This window comes from Musca autumnalis, unplaced genomic scaffold (genome assembly GCF_047663935.1).
Source record: "Musca autumnalis isolate F117 unplaced genomic scaffold, ASM4766393v1 scaffold_3, whole genome shotgun sequence".
In the NCBI taxonomy this organism is placed as follows: domain Eukaryota; kingdom Metazoa; phylum Arthropoda; class Insecta; order Diptera; family Muscidae; genus Musca; species Musca autumnalis.
Window position 1 is genome coordinate 910,663 of NW_027411866.1, and position 21,226 is coordinate 931,888.

General features: G+C 34.7%; 3 protein-coding genes across 10 annotated transcripts in view; 2 read left to right on the plus strand and 1 right to left on the minus strand.

The window, feature by feature from the left end:
- Positions 1 to 2,326: 2,326 nt before the first annotated feature.
- On the plus strand, positions 2,327 to 3,302 carry LOC141397652 (ribosomal RNA small subunit methyltransferase NEP1). Its single transcript, XM_073974224.1, has 2 exons — positions 2,327 to 2,583; positions 2,642 to 3,302. The coding sequence occupies exons 1-2, from the start codon at positions 2,416 to 2,418 to the stop codon at positions 3,227 to 3,229; spliced, it is 756 nt and encodes a 251-aa protein (XP_073830325.1). The 5' UTR covers positions 2,327 to 2,415; the 3' UTR covers positions 3,230 to 3,302.
- A 78-nt stretch (positions 3,303 to 3,380) lies between these two features.
- On the minus strand, positions 3,381 to 18,718 carry LOC141397653 (28 kDa heat- and acid-stable phosphoprotein). Its single transcript, XM_073974225.1, has 3 exons — positions 18,403 to 18,718; positions 4,268 to 4,380; positions 3,381 to 4,198 (listed from the first exon to the last, which is right to left on the minus strand). The coding sequence occupies exon 3, from the start codon at positions 4,077 to 4,079 to the stop codon at positions 3,549 to 3,551; it is 531 nt and encodes a 176-aa protein (XP_073830326.1). The 5' UTR covers positions 4,080 to 4,198; positions 4,268 to 4,380; positions 18,403 to 18,718; the 3' UTR covers positions 3,381 to 3,548.
- Positions 18,719 to 19,086: 368 nt separating this feature from the next.
- LOC141397649 (uncharacterized) overlaps positions 19,087 to 21,226 on the plus strand; it is a 29,393-nt gene continuing 27,253 nt past the window's right edge. For 4 of the 8 annotated variants that reach the window (XM_073974214.1, XM_073974217.1, XM_073974216.1 and 1 more), the window contains exon 1: positions 19,087 to 19,226. The gene's annotated coding sequence lies outside the window, so the exon portion shown is untranslated. Of the gene's footprint in view, positions 19,227 to 19,919; positions 20,056 to 21,226 lie in introns of those variants that run through there. The other 4 variants (XM_073974215.1, XM_073974219.1, XM_073974218.1 and 1 more) reach the window with 1 other exon arrangement.

Consider the following 21,226-nt stretch of genomic DNA (forward strand, 5'->3'; position numbering starts at 1 on the left):
GAATCCACTTTGTATATCAAAGCAAATTTCATTTCTTCGCCTTGTTAATTAATTTTTACGTTCATGGTATAAGTAAAGAGGTAGATTTAAATGAAAAAAATCTATAGAACCCTTGTGTTTCTTGAATTCCTAAAACTTCAAAATAAAAGCAACAAGTGGGTTTGTTTACAATGCATTTTTGAGCATTTTATAAAAAACGCGAAAAATTAATGAAGATTTAAGTCTTCTCCACATAATCGAGTTGTGAATATGATAAACTGGTTGTTTCAATGCAAATCTCACCAATTTCTTCCATACAAATGGTCTAACAACGATTTTAAAAATCATTGAATTCGATTGTTTTTAAAATTGTTTGGCATATTATTCAAACACCACACACACATACACAGTTTGCTTATATTGTTTTGAAGTTTTAGGCATACTCGAATGAAAAAATTTAAATTGACATAAAGCTTTGGCTAACCTTTCTTATTAAACCATGTTTACGTTTAAATTTGTTGTTTGTAGAAATTCGGCGATACATAGGTATACCTTGGTAATTGTGTTATGGTGTAATCCAGTCCATAGGCTCTTTTCATAAAATATTTAATTTGAACCAGTTCTAATTTCTAGATCTCTGTACGCACGTCAGGGATGGAAAATTAAGTACAATAGTACTTTTTTCAGTACCATTTCAGTATAAAAAGTACCGAAGTACCCCTGCGGTCAATTCAGTACCATTTCACATACTCTTGTCCCACACTAAAAATGCTAAATTCGCACTTTGCTTCCAAGATTAACCATTTACACAAACACAATAATTCTGACGTCTATTTTTTTTGATTTTTGGACCACAACATCTTGCCAACAATTTGAAAACGATCCCAGGCGTGTCCCTTAACTACACTCTTTCCAAATTATGTTTTGGTTCTGAATTTCATTAAGATTGAAAAATAATTAGGTGTCAAAATTGACTAAAAAATGTTGTATGGAATTCGGGAAATGTTTAGTCTTTGAGAAATGTCTTTGGTTCTGGTTTTGATTTAGCTATATACATCTCTTAAATGTGGCCTAATGAAGACAGGTGTCCAAATTTGAAAAAAATACATTTTTGTTAAGCTATTTTCTTGAGGCCATAACTCCTGAAGTAGCTGGTGTATCTTTGCGAAGTGACTTGATTTTTAAAGATCAGATAATTATCTTTGCAACGATATACTCATTTCCAAGAAAATGAGTTAGAGAATCGCACAGCTTAGACAGAAAATTCCCACAAAAATTAAAAAAAAAAAATGTCTCGAAACGTTGCATTTTTATACGATGGTTCAACTCATTAGGTCACATATAGCAACGTAAATGGCCCTGTTTTGACAGAGGAGATCGTTCGCTTTAACAAAAACATCAGGATAAATTCATTCTGAAACAATTTGTCTTCCGCATATAGGGAAAAATATTTTGTCTTTAAATTCATGAGGAGCGCAGCCTTACAAACAAAGGGATTTCTGCTTTGAACGATGCCAGAAGTTGCCAGTATCTTCTAATAGAACGACTTGATTTTGGAAGATTGGATGTTTACCCTTACAATGATGTCCAATTTTCCCCATTTTGATGGAAGATTTCCATAAAAATTTGGAAAATTTTGAAAGAGGAGATCTTCTGCTCTAAGAGTAGGGATTGGGATAGGTTCAGGTGCTAAATTGAGATTACTTATCTTTCAATATATCGCTCATTTACTCAAAGAAAGACACATTTCCAAAAATCAAGTTTCGAGAAAAACGTTTTGAGTTGCCGATTGAAAATAGACATCCCAACTTAAAAAGACTACTACACAAAAAATAAAATATCTAATTGGACCATCTTTTGTGTAGCGGTAGCCAGATATCAGTGCTAAATTTCAGGGCAATATCATGCATGATTTGAAGTGTTTAGTGCTTCATAAGCTCCGAAAATGATTGATTTATGCCAAACTCCTAGTAAATAATCTGTAACTCGTTAAGTTTTAGAGATATCGACATGCTAACTCACAAAAAGCATTTTTTGAGTTATGTCACTCTTTGAGTAAATGGGCGGTATGTTTGGGCCCACATATTTTTCTTATTTTGGTATTTATTTTATATTGAAAGAAAATGACTTCTACGACCTACGTAGAAGCATAGGTTCAATGCTGGGTTAGTCGCTGGACGAAACACTATGGTTTCGGGTCAATCCGGTACGAAAGGACTCACTGCCGTGGGATAAGAACAAAAAGAACAATTTTTAGTTTTTCTTTAAAAAAAATTAAAAAAAGTACCTTTTCACCGAAAAAAGTACCATCTTAGTACTTTTTGAAATTTTTAATTTTCCATCCCTGACGCACGTTGGTTTGTTTGGTTTTTGTTCGGACAGAAACAGCAGTCGTTTGAAAGGAAAAATTAATCAAGAAAATAAAAAAGAAAAGCCATGGGTGGCCAAGGCAAAATCATAAGAAATAAACGAAAATTCCAGGGACATAAGGAGGATGATCCAGAATTCGATTTGGCCAAGAAACATTTAAAGACTTCACACGTGCGATCTATGGAAAAAAGATTGATTATTGTACTTGAAGGTTCCCAACTGGAGACTGTTAAGGTAAGCAGAATGGAGTGTTGTATAAACGAATTTATTATAGTTTTTATAATTCTACAAGGTGGGCAATACATTTGAACTTCTAAACTGCGACGACCATGCTAACATAATGCGGAAAAACAATCGAGATCCAGGTTCTTGCAGGCCTGATATAACACATCAATGCCTTTTGATGCTCTTTGATTCCCCACTGAATCGCGCCGGCCTGCTACAAGTATACATAAGGACAGAGCGAAATGTTCTTATAGAAATAAATCCGCAGACGAGAATACCGAGGACATTTAAACGATTTGCTGGTCTGATGGTACAGTTGCTTCACAAATTTTCTGTTCGTGCAAATGATACATCAACGAAACTAATGAAAGTTATTAAAAATCCAATAACCGACCATTTACCAGTTGGTTGCAAGAAGTTTGCAATGTCGTTTTCCGGAAAACTCGTGTCAAATGTTAGAGACTTGGTGCCTAAGAAGAATGAAGATGGGGAAGAGGAGGAACCCATTGTTCTAGTAGTAGGGGCTTTTGCTCATGGAGTTCTTAAGTGTGATTATACCGAAGGCTTATTTTCCATTAGTAATTACCCACTCTCGGGAGCTATAGCATGTTCAAAATTGTGTTCAGCATTTGAAGAAGTTTGGGGTATAGTATAAAACAATGTTAGGTAGTAAAATTTACATAAAATAAAATGTTGCTGTCTCTGTAAAATAGTTGTAATTCAGAATACGTACTATATGTTTTGATTTCGGAAAAACGCTTGGAAAGATGCATATTCCAGCTTTTGCGCGAATAAAACTATACCGGTTGAAATTATGGAATAACCTTTATTTTTAAAATAAATCTACACTCCCAAGTATTTTTAATGATAGTTATATTTTAAAATATAAAAAATTGCAACCGCTTGTTTTTTCATTCGAAAAAGAACTAAGACAACATATTAGAATTAATAGATTCTGCAGAAATGATTTCTGCTTATGCCTTGGTGTTCTTCTTTTCTTCTGCGAGCTTCTTTTCAGCTTCCCGTTTAGCTGCTGCATCGGCCCTTTGCTGTCGTATTAAAGCCAACCTTGCCAAATCGGCTTTTGCTTGAGCAGTTTTGCCTTCTGCGTGGAGTTTTTCGTAACGGAGGCGGGCCTTTTGCTTCTCAATCTGTTCCCTTTCTCGTCTAGATAGCTCCGGTTTAGGTGGAGGATCACTGACGTTTAATTTCGCAACTTTCTGGGTTGCCTTCTTAACGGCTCGATTTGGATTCTCGATTTCTATCAAACTAGCAACACCCTTTTTGGCATCGCGGTCTTCTTCTTCTTCAGAATCTTCTTCCTCGGATGACGACGATGGCATAGTTCCAGCAGCAACCTTTTTTGGCTTTCCGCTGCTTCCCGCTTGCTCTTCCTCCTCCTCCTCACTGCTGGAGGATTCTTCACTTTCTTGTTGCTGCATTTCTTCGGGCGATGTGAAGTGGCGGCTTCTGCCCTTATGGTTAACATACTTTCCACGTGGCATATTGTTTTCTTAAATAATAAAAATATTTTTTCCTTCCGCAATGCTTTGCTTTAATTTGACTCAGGTTACTCAGGGATAGCCAAATCGACTTGTTACAGGGATCTAGAAATGGAATTTTCCTGATTCCCAGAATTTATAGCTGATTAAAAATGGATATGACTATCGACTATTTTTTAAAAATTCATTACCGATGGATAGTTTTGTCGATATTATCGGACTTAACCAGGTCTTATGCCAAGTTTACACTAGCGCTCCAAAATCCACTGGAATTCACGAAATCAAGGTAGATGCATATGCGCAGCTGATCGAACATGAATTTTCACCAAGTTGTTGTAAATTGAATTAATCATCAAAAAAATAAAAATATAGAACTTTACAAATTTATTTGGAAAATTATCGTAAAATTATCTATATATTGTATTAATTCTAACAAATGAAAAATAAAAAAAAAATGATTTTTATCGTTGATACATCATAATAATAAATTTTGATAGATAAAAGTTGTGCTCAGAACCAATAAATGGGATTATTCGTGTTCATTAATGGGCCGATTCCGTACAGCGAGGCGAGTCGTGTCGCGTCGCCAAATGCAATTTTTCGATTCCGTATGGCAATATCGCCTGACGTCGTCAAATTTTGTCGCCGAAATGTTCATTTTCCGGCGACAACAAATTAGCTGTCGCCGTACATTTTTACTAACGAATAAAAATAAAATAAAAATAACTTGTTATCGACGATTATTTTCCATCGCTGTACGTAGTACATTTTTTAAATTTTGTCACAGAGACGATAGACGACGCGACATGACTCGCCTCGCTGTACGGAATCGGCCCATAAGTTTCCAAATACATTATTCTTGTTCTTATGCAGTAGTTTTCCCGTTTAGTGCTAAAAATGCGTTCCGTACTCCGAAATCTAGCAAGACCTGCACTTCTCTTTAAGCAAAAATAGCGCCGAATAACACCTTCTTCTCCTGTTTTCTGCCATACAATTTTGGCCTAGTAGAAACTAGCAGCAAGTATTTTCATTGGCATCTAATATGATAGCTGATACGTTGATTTTGACATTTATGCAGGAGTTTCTGAAATTTCCGTCATTTTTCCGTTCCCGATTTTTTTAAGAAATTTGTATGAGGAAGCAATTTTTGACAATTCGCTCTTTTTTCTAACATTGCCATTAAAAAAGTACGGGAACACAATAAAAATAGCATTGTAACCATGGTACAATAATTCATAGGTAGGCCAGGTATGAGAATCGCCAAAAAATACAACCCTGTCGCTATGGCTTAAAACGTCACAATTGTTTAGATGAATGATAACGGATGAGTATACAAAGAAGAAGAAGAACGAAATGTTGAAATGAAAACAAAACAGTTGAATTTTTTGATCAAATAATAAATATCAACTCTGCATGTCAACACGGTTTTGACAGATTAAGCCATAACAAAAAAAAAAAAAAAAATTTGTAATCAGCTGTTAGCTGTGGCCTACCTAAGAATTATTGTACCATGATTGTAACCATGGAACAATTACCGTAGTGGCATCGTACAATTTTGAATATGTTATGTCAAAACTTTCTTTATGTTGTTGGGGAAATTACAACAAAAATAATTTTTTTTATAAAGGGATTTGACTTTTCATATTCGATCAGCTGGTGTGATACCACTACCTGGTAGTTCTGAAATGATTGTAACAAAGTAATTTAATAATTTTGTCACAATAGCTCTGTTACGTGCAAGAATCTTCAAGCTTTACTACTTTTTACTCGAAAAGCGTTCCTTTACTTCAGACACAATACAATTCATATGGGAGCAGTTTACAACTTTTACTACTTTTGCCGGTTTTACCATTTTCTAAAGTAAAGGAACAGACCAATTGTTTAAAAATTTTTATACTAACATTTTTTGTTGCAGCAATTGACCATCTACCTTATTTATTATGATACGTGAAAAGTGTTGCAACTTTTGGTACTTTTTTAGGCAAAACCAGGGTTGTATATCATGTGTACTGTGATTTCGATGTTGATTTCGCTGAAATCACGAAATTATGCCAAGTTTACACTTGCGCTCTAAAATCCACTGGATTTCACGAAATCCTGAAATACATCCCGGTGTTTACACTTATTTTTTTGTTGATTTCAAAATATCACAATGATCAAGGTAGATGCATATGCGCAGCTGATCGAACATGAATTTTCAAAACAAGTTGTTGTAAATTGAATTAGTCATCAAAAATATACAGCAATATAGAATTTTACAACTTTATTTCGAAAATTATCGTAAAATTATCTATATATCGTATTAATTGTGTATAGTACTAACAAATAAAAAAATAAAAAATGATTTTATCGTTGAGACATCATTATAATAATTTTTGATAGATAAAAGTTGTGTTCAGAACTTGCAGCAGTTTTCCCGCAAGTTTTCGCAAAATATAAGTACTTGCAGTAGTTTTCCCGTATAGTGCTAAAAATGCGTTCCCGTACTATGAAGTTTAGCAAGACTTGCAATTCTCTTTAAATAAAAATAGCGCCGAATAACACCCTTTTCTCCTGTTTTCTGCCATACAATTTTGGCATAGTAGAAACTAGCTACATGTTCATTATCATCTAAATACGATAGCTGATACGTTGATTTGCTGCAGTTTTTGCAATTTAATTTTTAATTTTTTCGTTCCCATATTTTTTAAGAAATTTGTATGGGGAAGCAATTTTTGAGTATTCGCTCTTTTTTCTAAAGTTACCATCAACAAAGTACGAGAACACAATGAAAAATAGCATTGTAACAAAGTAATTTAATATTTTTTTCACATTGTTCTTAAATTTTGACACTAAACTTTTTTGTTGCAGCAATTGACCATCTACCTTGTTTATTGTGATACGTGAAAAGTGTTGCAACTTTTGGTACTTTTTCAGGCAAAAGAGGGGTTGTATATCATGTGTACTGTGATTTCGATGTTGATTTCGCTGAAATCACGAAATGAGATGATTTCATTTTTGTATGCGAAATCATGATAATTTTTGCTTGATTCCGCGCGAAATCACGAAACGCTTTAGAAATCACGAAAAGACGCCGAATGTAAACCAAACATTAGATGATTTCATTTTTGTATGCGAAATCATGATAAATTTAGCTTGATTCCGCGCGAAATCACGAAACGCCTTCGAAATCACGAAACGACGCCGAATGTAAACCAAACATTAAGCGGGTTACACACTATCAGTTTTGACTGTCGATTTTTCTGAATTATCGATTACTGTCAAAAGGCCTGCGTACATAAGCTGCTCTGCCTGATTGCCTTGCTTTCCTGCTTCATTTCCTGCTTAAGATAAAAGAATAAAGAAGGCCGAGGAAATTTCGAACTGGGTTGCCCTTTTCTTTTTTATTCTTTTATCAGAAGTAAGCAAGGTAAGTAGGCAAGGCAGCTTATGTACGCAGGCGTATACAGTCCAGTAGTGGAATTATGTAATAGGGTTTCTACACGGTATGTTTTTTACATATTTGTGCATACAAACTGTCACTTTTTACAAATCTGATTTGTACACATTGTGCGAACCATACAGAAATTTTAATGCACCAAAGTAGCTTTGTTCCTTTACTTTTTTAATGGTAAAAGTGCTAAAGGAGAAAAGTGTCAAAACTGCTCTCTCATTAACATTTTTGCCAGAAAAGTAAAGGAACGGAAAAATGGTAGATTGGTAGCAATGTCAAAAAGAAACATAAAAAATCAATTTTCTTTTTTTTATTTCACAGTTTTTAATTTTTTTTCAGCGTTCGACTTCTGTTTTTTGTTAATTTTTTCTTCATTGTGAAATAATCGTCAAACAAATGTCGGAAAATCAGTTCTACCATTTTTTACCTGCCGAAATTTGTCTGGAAGCCTGTGGGGGAAGAGAAAGGCATATGTGCTCTTTCTCCTCTCTCACTCTCTTAAGTCCCGGTCCACACTAGCGTGAATTTCATTAAAAAATTTCATGAAATTGGGTGTTCTTAAATCGAATTCCCCACTACAGGAATTTTATGATTCTACCAAGGCCTAAAGAAGGTCGGCCATTCAGAGTTCTGTTAACAACTTTTGACAACAAACATAATACATTGTTCGTTATTGTGATTTGATTTCCTTTGTATTTTATGCAAGATCTATTTATAAGGTCACGTAAGTAGCACAACAACAACTCTATTTTGGCCGAAAATTCTTCAATATGTCAAAATGTTTGTTTACGTTTTCATACAATTGATTCACAATAACATAAAAAATGACAGATTGAAACCAATCAGCTGGCCATTTTACGTCACCTTATAATTTCATCATGATTTTATGTCACAATAATGTATTTGACAGCAAACTAAGTAGTCAGGGCTAACTTGTTTGGGCTGAGTGTCCGACTGTATAGACTGTGGATTCTACTCTACTATGCACGTCGATCTAGAGACGCATTATTTCATATCAAAATTTCAGTGAAATTACTGTAGTGTGGCCCGGGACTAAAAATTGCTGCCAGTTTTACCACTTTTGGGGGTTAAAAATGGTAACTATTGGTAAAATGGTAACCTCAGGTAAGTAAAGGAACACAGGTAGTGTTTTGTGCATACATATGCAATTTTTTCGAATAGAACGCGCTCTATTCTCGTATGTACAACCAAACCCAGCAAAATAAATTGGAGGTAGTGCAATGTGGACTTGTTCTTTCACGGCATGTTTTGATGCAATTCAAACGAAGTCGTGAAAAAACACTCCATTCCTCACATTTTAACTGCGTTTGGATGCAATCCAAAGAATCACATCCACTTGTCACAGTTTAACAACATCCGGATGCAGTTCAACGGAGTCGTGAAAAAGGCACTCCGTTCGCTACATTTTATTAGCAGTTATTAGAGATCCCTACAAGTACATAAATCAGTTTATACATCTCTACCGTCATCGGCATACATTTTTCAAAAAGAGATAAGCGTGTTAACTTTTCCAAAAATTTGTTAATATAAAATTAAAAATGTTTGAGTGGAGTATTCCCCCATTGGCTCAACTTCATTTATTACTCTCTATTACAGAGAGTAATGTTTTTCAAAACGAACTGACAGTGTTGCAATCAAACAATCGAAAATGAGATTGAACTTCAACAATAAACAAAACAAACAAAAAATTAAAAATATTTAATTTGCGAAAATTTTTTCGGTAAGAAAATTTCCCTATGGAGTGCTGTTAGAGTACATGCCGAAATCTTAATTGGTGATGGGAAGACAATATCAAACTCCGTTAGCAGATGAAGCAAGAACAGTTCAGCTTGGATTAAAAGGAGAGCGGAGAAAACACGCATGGTTGCGATTGAATTCAATGGGGAATTTTCATAATTTGTGTTAATTTAATAAAGTTCTTAATATTTTTTGTTTTACACAAATAATAAATGCATTTTAGCTTTGTTCCTTTACTTTTTTAATGGTAAGGGTGGTAAAAGGGAAAAGTGTCCAAATTGCTCTCTCATGAACATTTTTACCAGAAAAGTAAAGAAAGGAACGGAAAAATGGTAGGTCTGGCAGCAATGTCGAAAAGAAACATAAAAAATCAATTTTCGTCTTTTATTTCACAGTTTTTAATTTAGTTTTATCAGCGTTCGACCTTTTCTTCTGTTTCCGTCCATTTTCTTTTGCATTGTGAAATAATCGTCAAACAAAAGTCGAAAAATCAGTTCTGCCATTTTTACCTGCAGAAATTTTGCTGGTAGCCTGTGGTAGAAGAGAAAGCCATTTTCGCTCTCTCTTCACTCTCACTCTCTTAAAAATTGCTTCCAGTTTTGCCACTTTTCGGGGTTAAGGAACGCTTTGCAGGTTAAAAATGGTAACAATTGGTAAAAATGGTAACCTCAGGTAAGTAAAGGAAGACAGCTTTTATTTGTTCTGCGATATTTTGTAATGGCTTGCATACATTCCGCAGAATGTATCAAAACACGTGCTTTGGACGGGTCAGTTAAAATGCAGTGCCTGGAGTACATCTTTCAGTAGTCACGCTCTTGTAAAAATCATGAGTGAAAATGCATAATTTGATGCACTTCCAAATCACTTGCTGGGAATCATGGTATTAGTAAAGAGGTAGATTTAAATGAAAACAATCTATAGAACCCTTGTTTTTCTTGAATTCCTAAAACGTCAAAATTAGTAAACACAAAAGTAACTAGTGGGTTTGTTTACAATACCATTTTTGAGCATTTTATAAAAAACGCGAAAAATGAATGATGTGCCAAGGTTTTTCCACATAATCGAGTTGTGGATATGATAAAATGTTTGTTTCAATGCAAAGATGGTAAATTTCTTCCATACAAATGTTCTAAAATCAATTTTACAGCCTGTTTCTGTATGTCGAAACAAGAATGTGTGCAAAAAAACACGTCTAAATTCTTGTGTTTTTTTATTTGTTTTTTGTTTCGAAGCAAAAGCATTTCGACATACAGAAACTGGCTGTTAAAAATCATTGAATTCGATTGTTTCTAAAATAGTTTGGCATATTCAAGCAGCACACACACATACACATATTGTGTATATTGTTTTGACGTTTGGAACAGTCGACATTTCATTGAAAAACTAGCATGAAATTATGCGTCTCTGGTTCGACTTCGATAGTAGAGTAAAATCATAAAATTGCTGTAGTGGGGAATTCGATTTAAGAACGCATAATTTCATGAAATTCACGCTGGTGTGGACCGGGACCAACATTAAAATACAATAAGTAATTCGAATATACAAATTTCGAATGATTTGTGATATAAATGCTAGTTTCCAAGCTTAGCCTTCGTCCACCCACTAAAACACCATTCAATATGCCTTTGGTCTAACCACCCGTGAAACGTAGCATAGTGGTTGAATGTGCGGGGCTTCGGTGGATTCATAATTTTTCAATGTACCTCTTATGATATCAGCCAGGCTGGGATCCGAATCTGGGACTCCAACAACCAAGTGACACGGTTGCAGGCGTCTTATCGTTCTAAGCCACCATCAACTTGTCAAAGATTCCGATGACAAATAATGATGATCAAAATCTTCTGATACAGAAGTACAAATAAAATAAAGGTGGAAAAAGCTGCCTTAGTATTTGTAATCAAGCATTGAAAAATAGGCTTAACAGCCAAGTCGGACTATAGGAAAGGTTTGGAATTAAATGTCTAACAATATAGCCTAGACAGACGGCAGAGTTAAAAATTAAAAATGTCCTAATTTGAATTAATTTTTCGCCCTGACAGACGATAGTTTTGAAACAGCTGTTTGTGTTGTTTGTACGTACCCAGCAGACCATTTCATAAAGCTTTACAAAAGTTCGCCAAAATATGCGAAACAAATACACTTCCTACCATTGACCTTTTCACCACTATGAAGCAAAAATAAATTTAATTTATTCGCGATATTTTTGAGTCTTTTTAATATTATAAAAATATTGCAAAACTTTAAAAAACATTTGAAGAATATATAATTTTCGAATTAAGAATGTGGATAATGCACGAATTAATTTGAATTAAGGCAGTTAATAGTACGGTTACACTACAGTTTTTTGCCGGGTTAACCCACTTCATGAGGATTTATTGCTTAATCTGGTCAAATCTGACCAGATTTGCTATACAAAAATTAAATCCTCTCACGACTGGGTTTATTTTAAATCCGGCACAAATCCGCCAAAAATACAGTGTTGTATTCGGTATTTGTGCAAAAAAATCCAACTCTACTCAAAAAGTACCAAAAATTGCAACTGTTTTTGCAACAGAGTTTGTCGTGTTTTACACGTATACGATTGGTCGCATGAGATTTTATGGAGTTAATAAATCTATAGTTATTTGAAAATCATAAAATTATTTATTTTTTTACATTAGACACTTTTTTAACAAAAAGTACGCTTGATACGATGATACAAAATGCATCCCTGTGTGTAAAATATACCAATATGAGCAAAGAGGGGACGATATCTCATACGAGAAATTGTAAAAGTGTAAAACACGACTTTATTAGTTATTTTGTATGTATACGTAAACAAACATCAGCTGACAGTTTATATCCTCGAAAAGCTAAGTGTAACCAGCAAAGATTAAGCCACTGGATCTATTAAACCCAGTGGGTTAACCTTCAATAGTGTAACCGGGGTATAATGCAAATTAATGCTGCCGTCTGTCTAGGGTATTAAAATATAATAAATAATTCGAATATACAGATTTCTAATGATTTGTGATATAAATGCTATTTTCCAAGCTTAGCCTTCGTCCGCCCACTGAAAACACCATTCAATATGCCCGCTTCGGTGGATTCCTAATTTTTCAATGTAACTGCAGGTCAAGATAGCTCAACTCGAAAGAGAATTAATTCAAATATCACTAAAAATCACAAAAAAAAACAGCTGTTTTGTTTGTACGCGATATAAATAAAGAAAACAACAGAAAACGAATGAAAAGTAAAATTTTGCGTGTAGAAGGAATTACAAATGGGCGAAAAAAGTGACAGTTGCTATGCATGAATAATTAAAAAAACATACCGTGCAGAAACCTCATAACTCATTTTTTGAGTTGCCGACAAAAATCGGTAAAAATAAAAGGCTTTTAAGTTCGGAAATTAACGAAAATGTTCGGTAAATGAACGACCAAATTAAAGTTGTCGCTAAGTCCTATCGATAGCAACAGTGCTGTCGACTTTTATTGATACTTTTGACTCATAATTTTGTGTTTTAATTTTACGGATTTTTGTCGGTACCTCAAAAAAAAGTCACAGAATTCTACTACCACAAAATATCTTGTGGTGGCCTGATGACTGACAAAAATGAGCGGCCACACTAGCAGGCCATGGTGAAATAATAATGTGTAACGCCAAAAACAGCTGAGCATATCAGTTGTTAAAATGCATTATTGTGAATAAAATCACATACAAAATGTAAACAAGCAATTTACAGTAATGCATTGTTGTGAGCAAATTTGACGTTTGACATGATTTGATGTCAAACCTTCTTTTTAATTTAATTTATTTGACAATCACAGTAACCTAGTCCATAGGGCCATGAGCGGTTCTAAAAACAGCTATACAATAACTACTCTCAGTTACTTATATCTAACAATATTTCTTAGCTTATCATAAATAGAATTATACATAAATAAAAGCAAAGGTTTATAAATGAAGAAACGAAAATATATAACAAAATAAACATTAATAGAATTAGCCATGTAACAATATATCATTACAAACTAAGACAATTAAAATGAGCACATAATTTATTCTTGTAACATTTTAAGGAGGAATTAAATGTCTTGAGGCATGGTGGCAGATTGTTATAAAAACGCGAAATTCTAACATAAAACGATTTTTCCAAAAAAGGAGTCAACAGCGGAACAATTATCTGTTTGTTTCTCTTATTCCACCATGCTAGCAAGAAACCAATTATTTGAGCAAAACTGACAGTCAAAACTGATGGTGTGTATCCCGCTTTATGCCAGACCATGGCGGAATAAAGTGGGGTACACACGATCAGTTTTGACTGACAGCTTTTGCTCAAAAAATCGGTTGCTTGATTGGCCGCCAAGATCTATTTAACAGGTCACGTAAGTAGCACAACAACAACTTCTTTTTGGCTGAAAATTCTTCAATATGTCAAAATGTTTGTTTACGTTTTCATACAATTCATTCACAATAACAAAAAATTTGACAGATTGAAACCAATCAGCTGGTCGTTTAACGCCACCTTATTATTTCATCATGGTGGCCGCTTATTTTTGTCAGTCATCAGGCAACCGCAAAATATTTTGTGATTGCTGATCAGTTTGATATTTATCGATATTTCCTAAAAATCTACAGTCAAAACTGATCGTGTGTACCCCGCTTAAGAAGGTGTTCTATGCTGTTTATATTAGAGCTTTTTGGGAGGTTAACCTTCATTATCAGGATTTGTTTGACGTATATGTAATGGAATTGACATTTAAAATCCGCTTATATATAAATGTACTATTACATCGATAACAATAATCGGGTCATTTACCAAATCAAACTTCAAAATTTGTTAACAATAACGCATTACTGTGATTTGCTTGTTTACCTTTTGTATGTAGTTTTATTCACAATAATGTATTTTGACAACTAATGTGATAATCAGCTGTTTTTGCCGTTGTACCTGTATTATTTTGCCATGTTTCACACTATGAAAATATTCATTAGTCGATGGTCAGACTAGCACGATTTCAACATGGCGACGTCAAGTTTATATGCAAAGGGCATGGTGGAATAAGAAGGTGTTACATCAATAACAATAGTTGTGCCATTGACCATACCAAACGTCAAATTTGTTCACAATAACACATTACTGTGACTTGCCTGTCTACATTTTGTATGTGGTTTTATTCACAATAATCCATTTTGACAACTAGTGTGATAATCAGCTGTTTTTGCCGTTGCACCTGTATTATTGTACCATGGCGAGGAGTATCAAGCAGCGTACGTAAAAATACTTTAAATAACATTTCCAATCGTTTCGTATTTTCCATAGGAACAACACAAAACGAAACATAACCCACGCTGGCGGAGTTCGCTGTTTAGTTTTGTTTACATTCGTGAGGGCGAACAAAACGATTATCGAAAAGTACTCAACTCCAGTAGTGCGATTCTCTAACTCATTTTTTTGAGTTACCGACAAATATCGGTAAAATTAAAACGCAAAATTATGAATGAAAAGTTTAAATAAAAGTTGACAGCACTTTTGCTATCGGTAGAACTTTACGGCAGCTTTTTATTTGTCTCTAACTTATCGAAAAACATCGGTAATTACCGAAATTATAAGCATTTTAATTTTACCGACAATTGTCGGTAACTCAAAAAATTAGTTAGTCTATGTTTAGACACGCAAATTTCTCGGGAAAGTAAATTCAGTTTTTTGGGAGAGAGCGGAGAGGAAAGAGCTCCTCAATACTCTTTCCTACCCCCTATTACCTAAAAGTTGAATTTACTTTCCCGAGAAATTTGTGTGTCTAAACACGGACTTTGAGAATCGCACTACAGAAGAGCATATAGAAAACTAAATTGTACTAAACACATGTGAATAAATCATGGTACAATTACTTAGGTAGATGCCTCAGCCCAGCTGATCGAATCTAAAACATCAAAAAACTAGGAATTCGCCATGAAAAATCAAAACAAAAACCATATGATTCGGTAAGTAAAGCTGAAAACAGATACAACGTTTGATTAAAGTTTTGTGTCGTTTTGGCCGTTTTTACACTGTTGGGCATGATGCCGAAAAATTCAAATTCATTTGAAATATATGCCGACAAACAGATAAACGCTTGACTTTGGTATCGTCGTCGCCCTGTTGTTGTTGTTTTTTTCTCGATGCCCAACGCAAAACTTTAATCAAACGTTGTATCTGTTTACAGCTTTAGAGATAGCATGTGTTCACTTCACTGTACAAACACAAGCGATAAAAAGAGACAACAAGAAACCATTTGGCGAAAATTTTGACAGTTTGCATTACAAAAAAAGTTGCTTTGTTGTAGCAATTCGCCGATGTTTCTACCTAAGTAATTGTACCATGGAATAAATCAAAAACGTTTGGTGGTTGATAAAATTTTCACTGTGGTATGTTGTTGTCAAAACAAAAAACCATATGATTCGGTAAGTAAGAGATAGCATGTCTACACTTTATAGACAAACACAAGCGATAAAAGGAGACAACAAGAGATCATTTGGCGAAAATTTTGACATTTTACCATGGTACAATTACTTAGGTAGATGCCTCAGCCCAGCTGATCGAATCTAAAACGTCAAAAAACTCGGAATTCGCCATGAAAATCAAAACAAAAAACCTTATGATTCGGTAAGTACGAGATAGCATGTGTTCACTTCACTGTACAAACACAAGCGATAAAAAGAGACATCAAGAAACCATTTGGCGAAAATTTTGACAGTTTATATTACAAAAAAAGTTGCTTTGCTGTAGCAATTCGCCGATGTTTCTACCTAAGTAATTGTACCATGCATTTTACATTTCAAAATTTCTTTGTAATGTAAACTGTCAAAATTTTCGCCGAATGGTTTCTTGATGTCTCTTTTTATCACTTGTGTTTGCACAGTGAAGTGAACACATGATATCTCTTACTTACCGAATCATATGGTTGTTTGTTTTGATTTTTCGTAGCGAAATCCTAGTTTTTTGACGTTTTAGATTCGATCAGCTGGGCTGAGGCATCTACCTAAGAAATTGTACCATGTTCCAAAAAAAGTTGCTTTGTTGTAGCAATTCGCCGTTGTTTCTACCTTTTTAATTGTACCATGATAGGGTTGTTAAGGGGTAGTTTACACTATATGTAAATGTCATATGACATGAAATTTTTCATCGTCAAATATTCACTAATATGTGGAATATTGGAGATTTTCCTTACGCCATTTATTCTGTGCGTCCATCCCAACAAAAATATAATAAAATTACGTCTCCACATTGTCTCCGTGGGTAGATATGGAAAGTTTTTATTTCGTGTCATATGACATTGATAGTGTAAACTACCTCTAAAGCTGAAACCACATACAACGTTTGAGTAAAGTTTTGTGTCGTTTTTACACTGTTGGGCATGATGCCGAAAAATTCAAATTCATTTGAAATATATGCCGACAAACAGATAAACGCTGGACTTTGGTGTCGTCGTCGCCCTGTTGTTGTTGTTTTTTTCTCGACGCCCAACGCAAAACTTTAATCAAACGTTGAATCTGCTTTCAGCTTAAGCAATGACATGTTTGTGTCATTGACCATAACGCACGGCAAACGTTTGCCAAAAAATCTTTTTGTTTCGGTGGTGGTATGGCGCGTATGGCCCCGGCACATACGGTACGTTGTGCGTCGCGTTACAACAACCACATGAAAACTTCAAGAACAAACTTGGCATCACTTACATTTTTTTCATGTGGTTGTTGTTTTTAACGCGTGACGCAACGCACAACGTACCGTATGTGCCGGGGCCAGTAGAGCGTCGAGTTACAACAACCACATGAAAACTTTAAGAACAATCTTGGCATCACTTACACTTTTTTCATGTGGTTTTGTCCCAACGCGCGACGCGACGCACATCGGACCGTATGTGCCGGGGTCATAAGTGCTCGGCACATACGATGTGTTGAGCGTCGTGGTACAACAACCACATGAAAAAAGTGTAAGTGATGCCAAGTTTTTGAAAAAAACATCAAAAAACTTGGCTTCACATACACTTTTTTCATGTGGTTATTGCAACGCAACGCACCGTATATGCCCCGGCACATACGGCGCGTGGAGCGTCGCGTTACAACAACCACATGAAAACTTCAAGAACAAATTTGGCATCACTCACACATTTTTCATGTGGTTGTTGTTTTCAACGCGTGACACGACGGACCGTATGTATTTGGCCCTTATGTGCCGAGCGCTTTATGTCTTTGCCAAGTACATTTTCCTAAATATGGCCACATTACATTGAGAGATAAAATAATGTTGTCTACATAGCGTGATTTGTCGTAAGTGCAACTGGGCAATTCAAAGAAGCGAAAATGTCTGACGTGATTCTGGTCCCATTGAAAATGTTAAATAGCTTCCACTTGCTTCAAATCAATTTAAAATGTATTTACATACAAATGTGTTATTTTATATTGACTTAATTTGCATTCTGGTGCAAGGGGATACGAAAATTGCTATCGGTTTGACGTTTTCGAAAAAAGTCTACGTGTTTTAGCGGCCAAAGTTGACATCACTGTGGAAAAATATCAAGTTCAAAATGGGGGAAATATTTTCACGATAAATTAAAACAAAACAATGAAAAATCCTTTTCTCCCTTGAAATTTATGTGGACAGGATAATACCCGTTGCATTCTTAGATCGTGAACTTCAAACCAAATTGTATCTGAAAAGTGTAAGAAAAAAATACATACTACATTAACGCGCAACTTTGTGGAAACGTGATGAAATTTAGCAATTCGATGCCCGTATAAACCAACCCCAGACAGAAGAATTATTTTTGGAGAATATGCCATCAAAGGAATTAAAGAGTTCTAACTCAAAATGAATTTAGATAAAATGCAAAAAAAAAATATTTGTCGTAAATTATTGCTTGGGCGAGCCTGGACTCTATTCTGAAATTATTTTCTGCAGATTTTTTCGTTTTCATGTTTTTTCTTCATTCTAGCCATTTTGTTATTCATTTAGTACTCAGCGTAGCGTTTAGTACAAAACACGTATACCCTTTGCTCTCCCTTTTCGAATCCGAAAACACACCACGCGACATCTCTTTCGCTCTCGCGAGTCGTGCAGTTAACTCGTCGTGCGTGAATGAGACAACCATAGAGAGTTTATTTTTTCCTTACCTATTTTCTCGTGAGTAATTCGACGACAAATGTATATTTGGTTGAAACCCGCGTTCTTTCGGTCGGGTACGGCGTACGTTGTGCAGAAAATTGATTAAATATAGTGTTTAAAGTTGTCGCAATTCAATAAAATTACAATAAATATATTATTTAATGTATGGATCAAGAGTTATGAGTGAAATTTTATGAATGCCTTTTGAATTAATAGTCGAAAATTGTGCATGAAAAAAGTGAGACTCCGCTGGGCAACAGCAGCACTGTATACAGAGAAACTACCCGAACAAACAACGAGAAACGGCAGAAACAACAGAAACACTACGAGCGAACAATACCCGAAAAGCAATTAAAAGATGAAGATGTGGAAAGAAATATGAACAAAAACGTAAGAAAAAGAGAAGTACGAAACACGAAAATTTTCACTATTCAATCTCGCTCGCGTGTATATGCGAATTGGTGACAAAAAATCGACAAAAGGAAAATTGATATTGCCCAGTGTGCGTGCGTGTATCCGTGTTTATCATCAAAGGATGTGCTAAGAAGTTTTTTACAAAACAAGTTTCTCGACTGTTTGTTGCCCGCGGGAGTCAGTATATAATAAAATAAAGATTAAAATAGAATATTCTTTAGATTCTAAAATCAAAAATACATACACCATATTACAACAAAACCAAATAACAGTGTTTATGTACAAATTAAAAAAGGGAATAACACAAAAACTGATTTGAACGCAACACAAAGCAAAAGTGAAGCTCAGCATTTTGAAAAGGATTTCAAAGGATGTAATTTGAAAGTATTAAACATCACTATGAATTTACATTGAAATGGTAAATATATGTTGTCATTGTTATTTTCGTTTCTTTTACTGTGGTATTTTGTTTACTTTAATCATCAATTGAAGTGGTGGTTCACGACCACTGTATTTGATTTCGAATAATTAACCATTAGCTACAAACATTTGTAAAGAAAACGGTGTAAACAATGCTAAAAGTTTTTTTTAATTAATTCTGACCTAAAAAATGCAACTCTGTGTAATGTCAAACCTGGCGTCGTAGAAAAAAAAAGATGATTTACGAGTGCTGTCAATACAAAAGTTTAGAGTCGAAATACAATTATATTAGCGGCGTTAGAAATCCCTCTCTTGTTTGGATAGAACAATTTTTTTAATTTCAGAATATCATATTTATGTAAAACTTGGTCAACATAATTTTACTCAAATGCCGTCATCAATTAGGAGTTTTAAACAATTGCTTCAATTTTTTTTCCATATTAACTAAAGAGCGTAAACCTCCTTGGCCCAACATTTGCATCTAGATGGACAACGACTCGCTGCCGAAAAAAGATAACGGCGACAAAGTGATGTCGCCGGCTCAATACTCTTGCCATCACATGTCATCTCTTTCGTTTGTACTAAAAATCTACCGCCATTTTTTTCTTTGAGTGTGAAAGAGAGCGCTGTGTGGTAAATACGGCGGTTCCAACTAGACAACCCATTCACACAACATCTATTTTATTGTACTGCAGATTACGTCCGTTTTGTTGTAAGTCTTGCCGCTGTGGTGAGAGCTACAAAAAATTTCTTAATTTTTAGTAGATATCGACAAATAGTATTTATTAACTCTCCACCACATGAAACATAAACCCAGTTTAAATAATGTAAGCTAATGTAAAGGTCTTTGTATTAAGGACAAAAAACCTTAGGAATCTAAAGGGCCAACCAAGTTATATTGTGAAAGAAGAATGGTTTCTTTCATTCGGCAAAGTTTTTTTTCGCAGCAAAGCTTTGTGCTGCTAATCTGTTTCCACCACCATTCATTCTTCCATTCTGCATATCTTATTCTCTGCCCATTACTTGCACGTCGCAGACGATACACAGAAACCCAACGAAATGGACATCGTATCGAATAATTCCCGAGTTTTCACCACAATGTCTACTGTACTATATTTGCCAGATATATTGCTGCTACTGATACGCTGCTGCTGTCAGTGTGCGTCGTTGTGTTGTGTATTAATAGCTGCGTTGTAGTGTGCGTTAGAAAAGGACAACACCATTCAGGACGACAAATTAAAAAGAAATCATTTTTCTGTATAGTGTATCAAAAGGTATAAATTCTGAAGTAATATCAAAATAGTCAGGTAAACATTTGTTTATTGAAGACTATTGTTTCTATTTGTATCACTAGCAGCCTCGAAACAGGTGTTTGGTCTTATAATCGGATTGTTTCTTTTTTGGCAAGGCATTGTGAACAACCGAAATAACTTCTTGAATACTTCAAGTAAATCATAAATGACCACAATACAATGTCGAGTATGAAAAAACTATTTCCCACGAAAAACTCCAAAAGGACATGAATTACCAGAATAATATACCAAGTATGTCTTTATTAAAACAATCCATGTTAGTTCGATGACTAAGCAGAGCTATTTTGAAAAAAAAAATGGAAGAAGTCCTCATTTAAAAATTGCTGATCCTATCTGACACCACTTTTAGATAACTTTTAAATGGTTGGAAATATTCACAGGCAGAGTGGTTTTTGCTATTTGACGTCTCTACATATAGAAAATTCGCAAAGAACTGTTATACACGTAACTTTAAATGTGGATGACCAATGAGAATGGAGGGCCCAGATTTTATTTTGGAAGTACATATAACTAATTCCTCAAGATTTTAGGGTACAACCATACGAAGAAAGAACTAACTCTTAACCTTTAAACCAGCCCCGCTCAGAACGGTGACATTTTTCACATTCAAATCTCTTATTTGTTGAAATAGAAATAGGTGCACATTTCTGTAGGTTTGGTTTTTTAATATGTTTGTTTCGTCAGG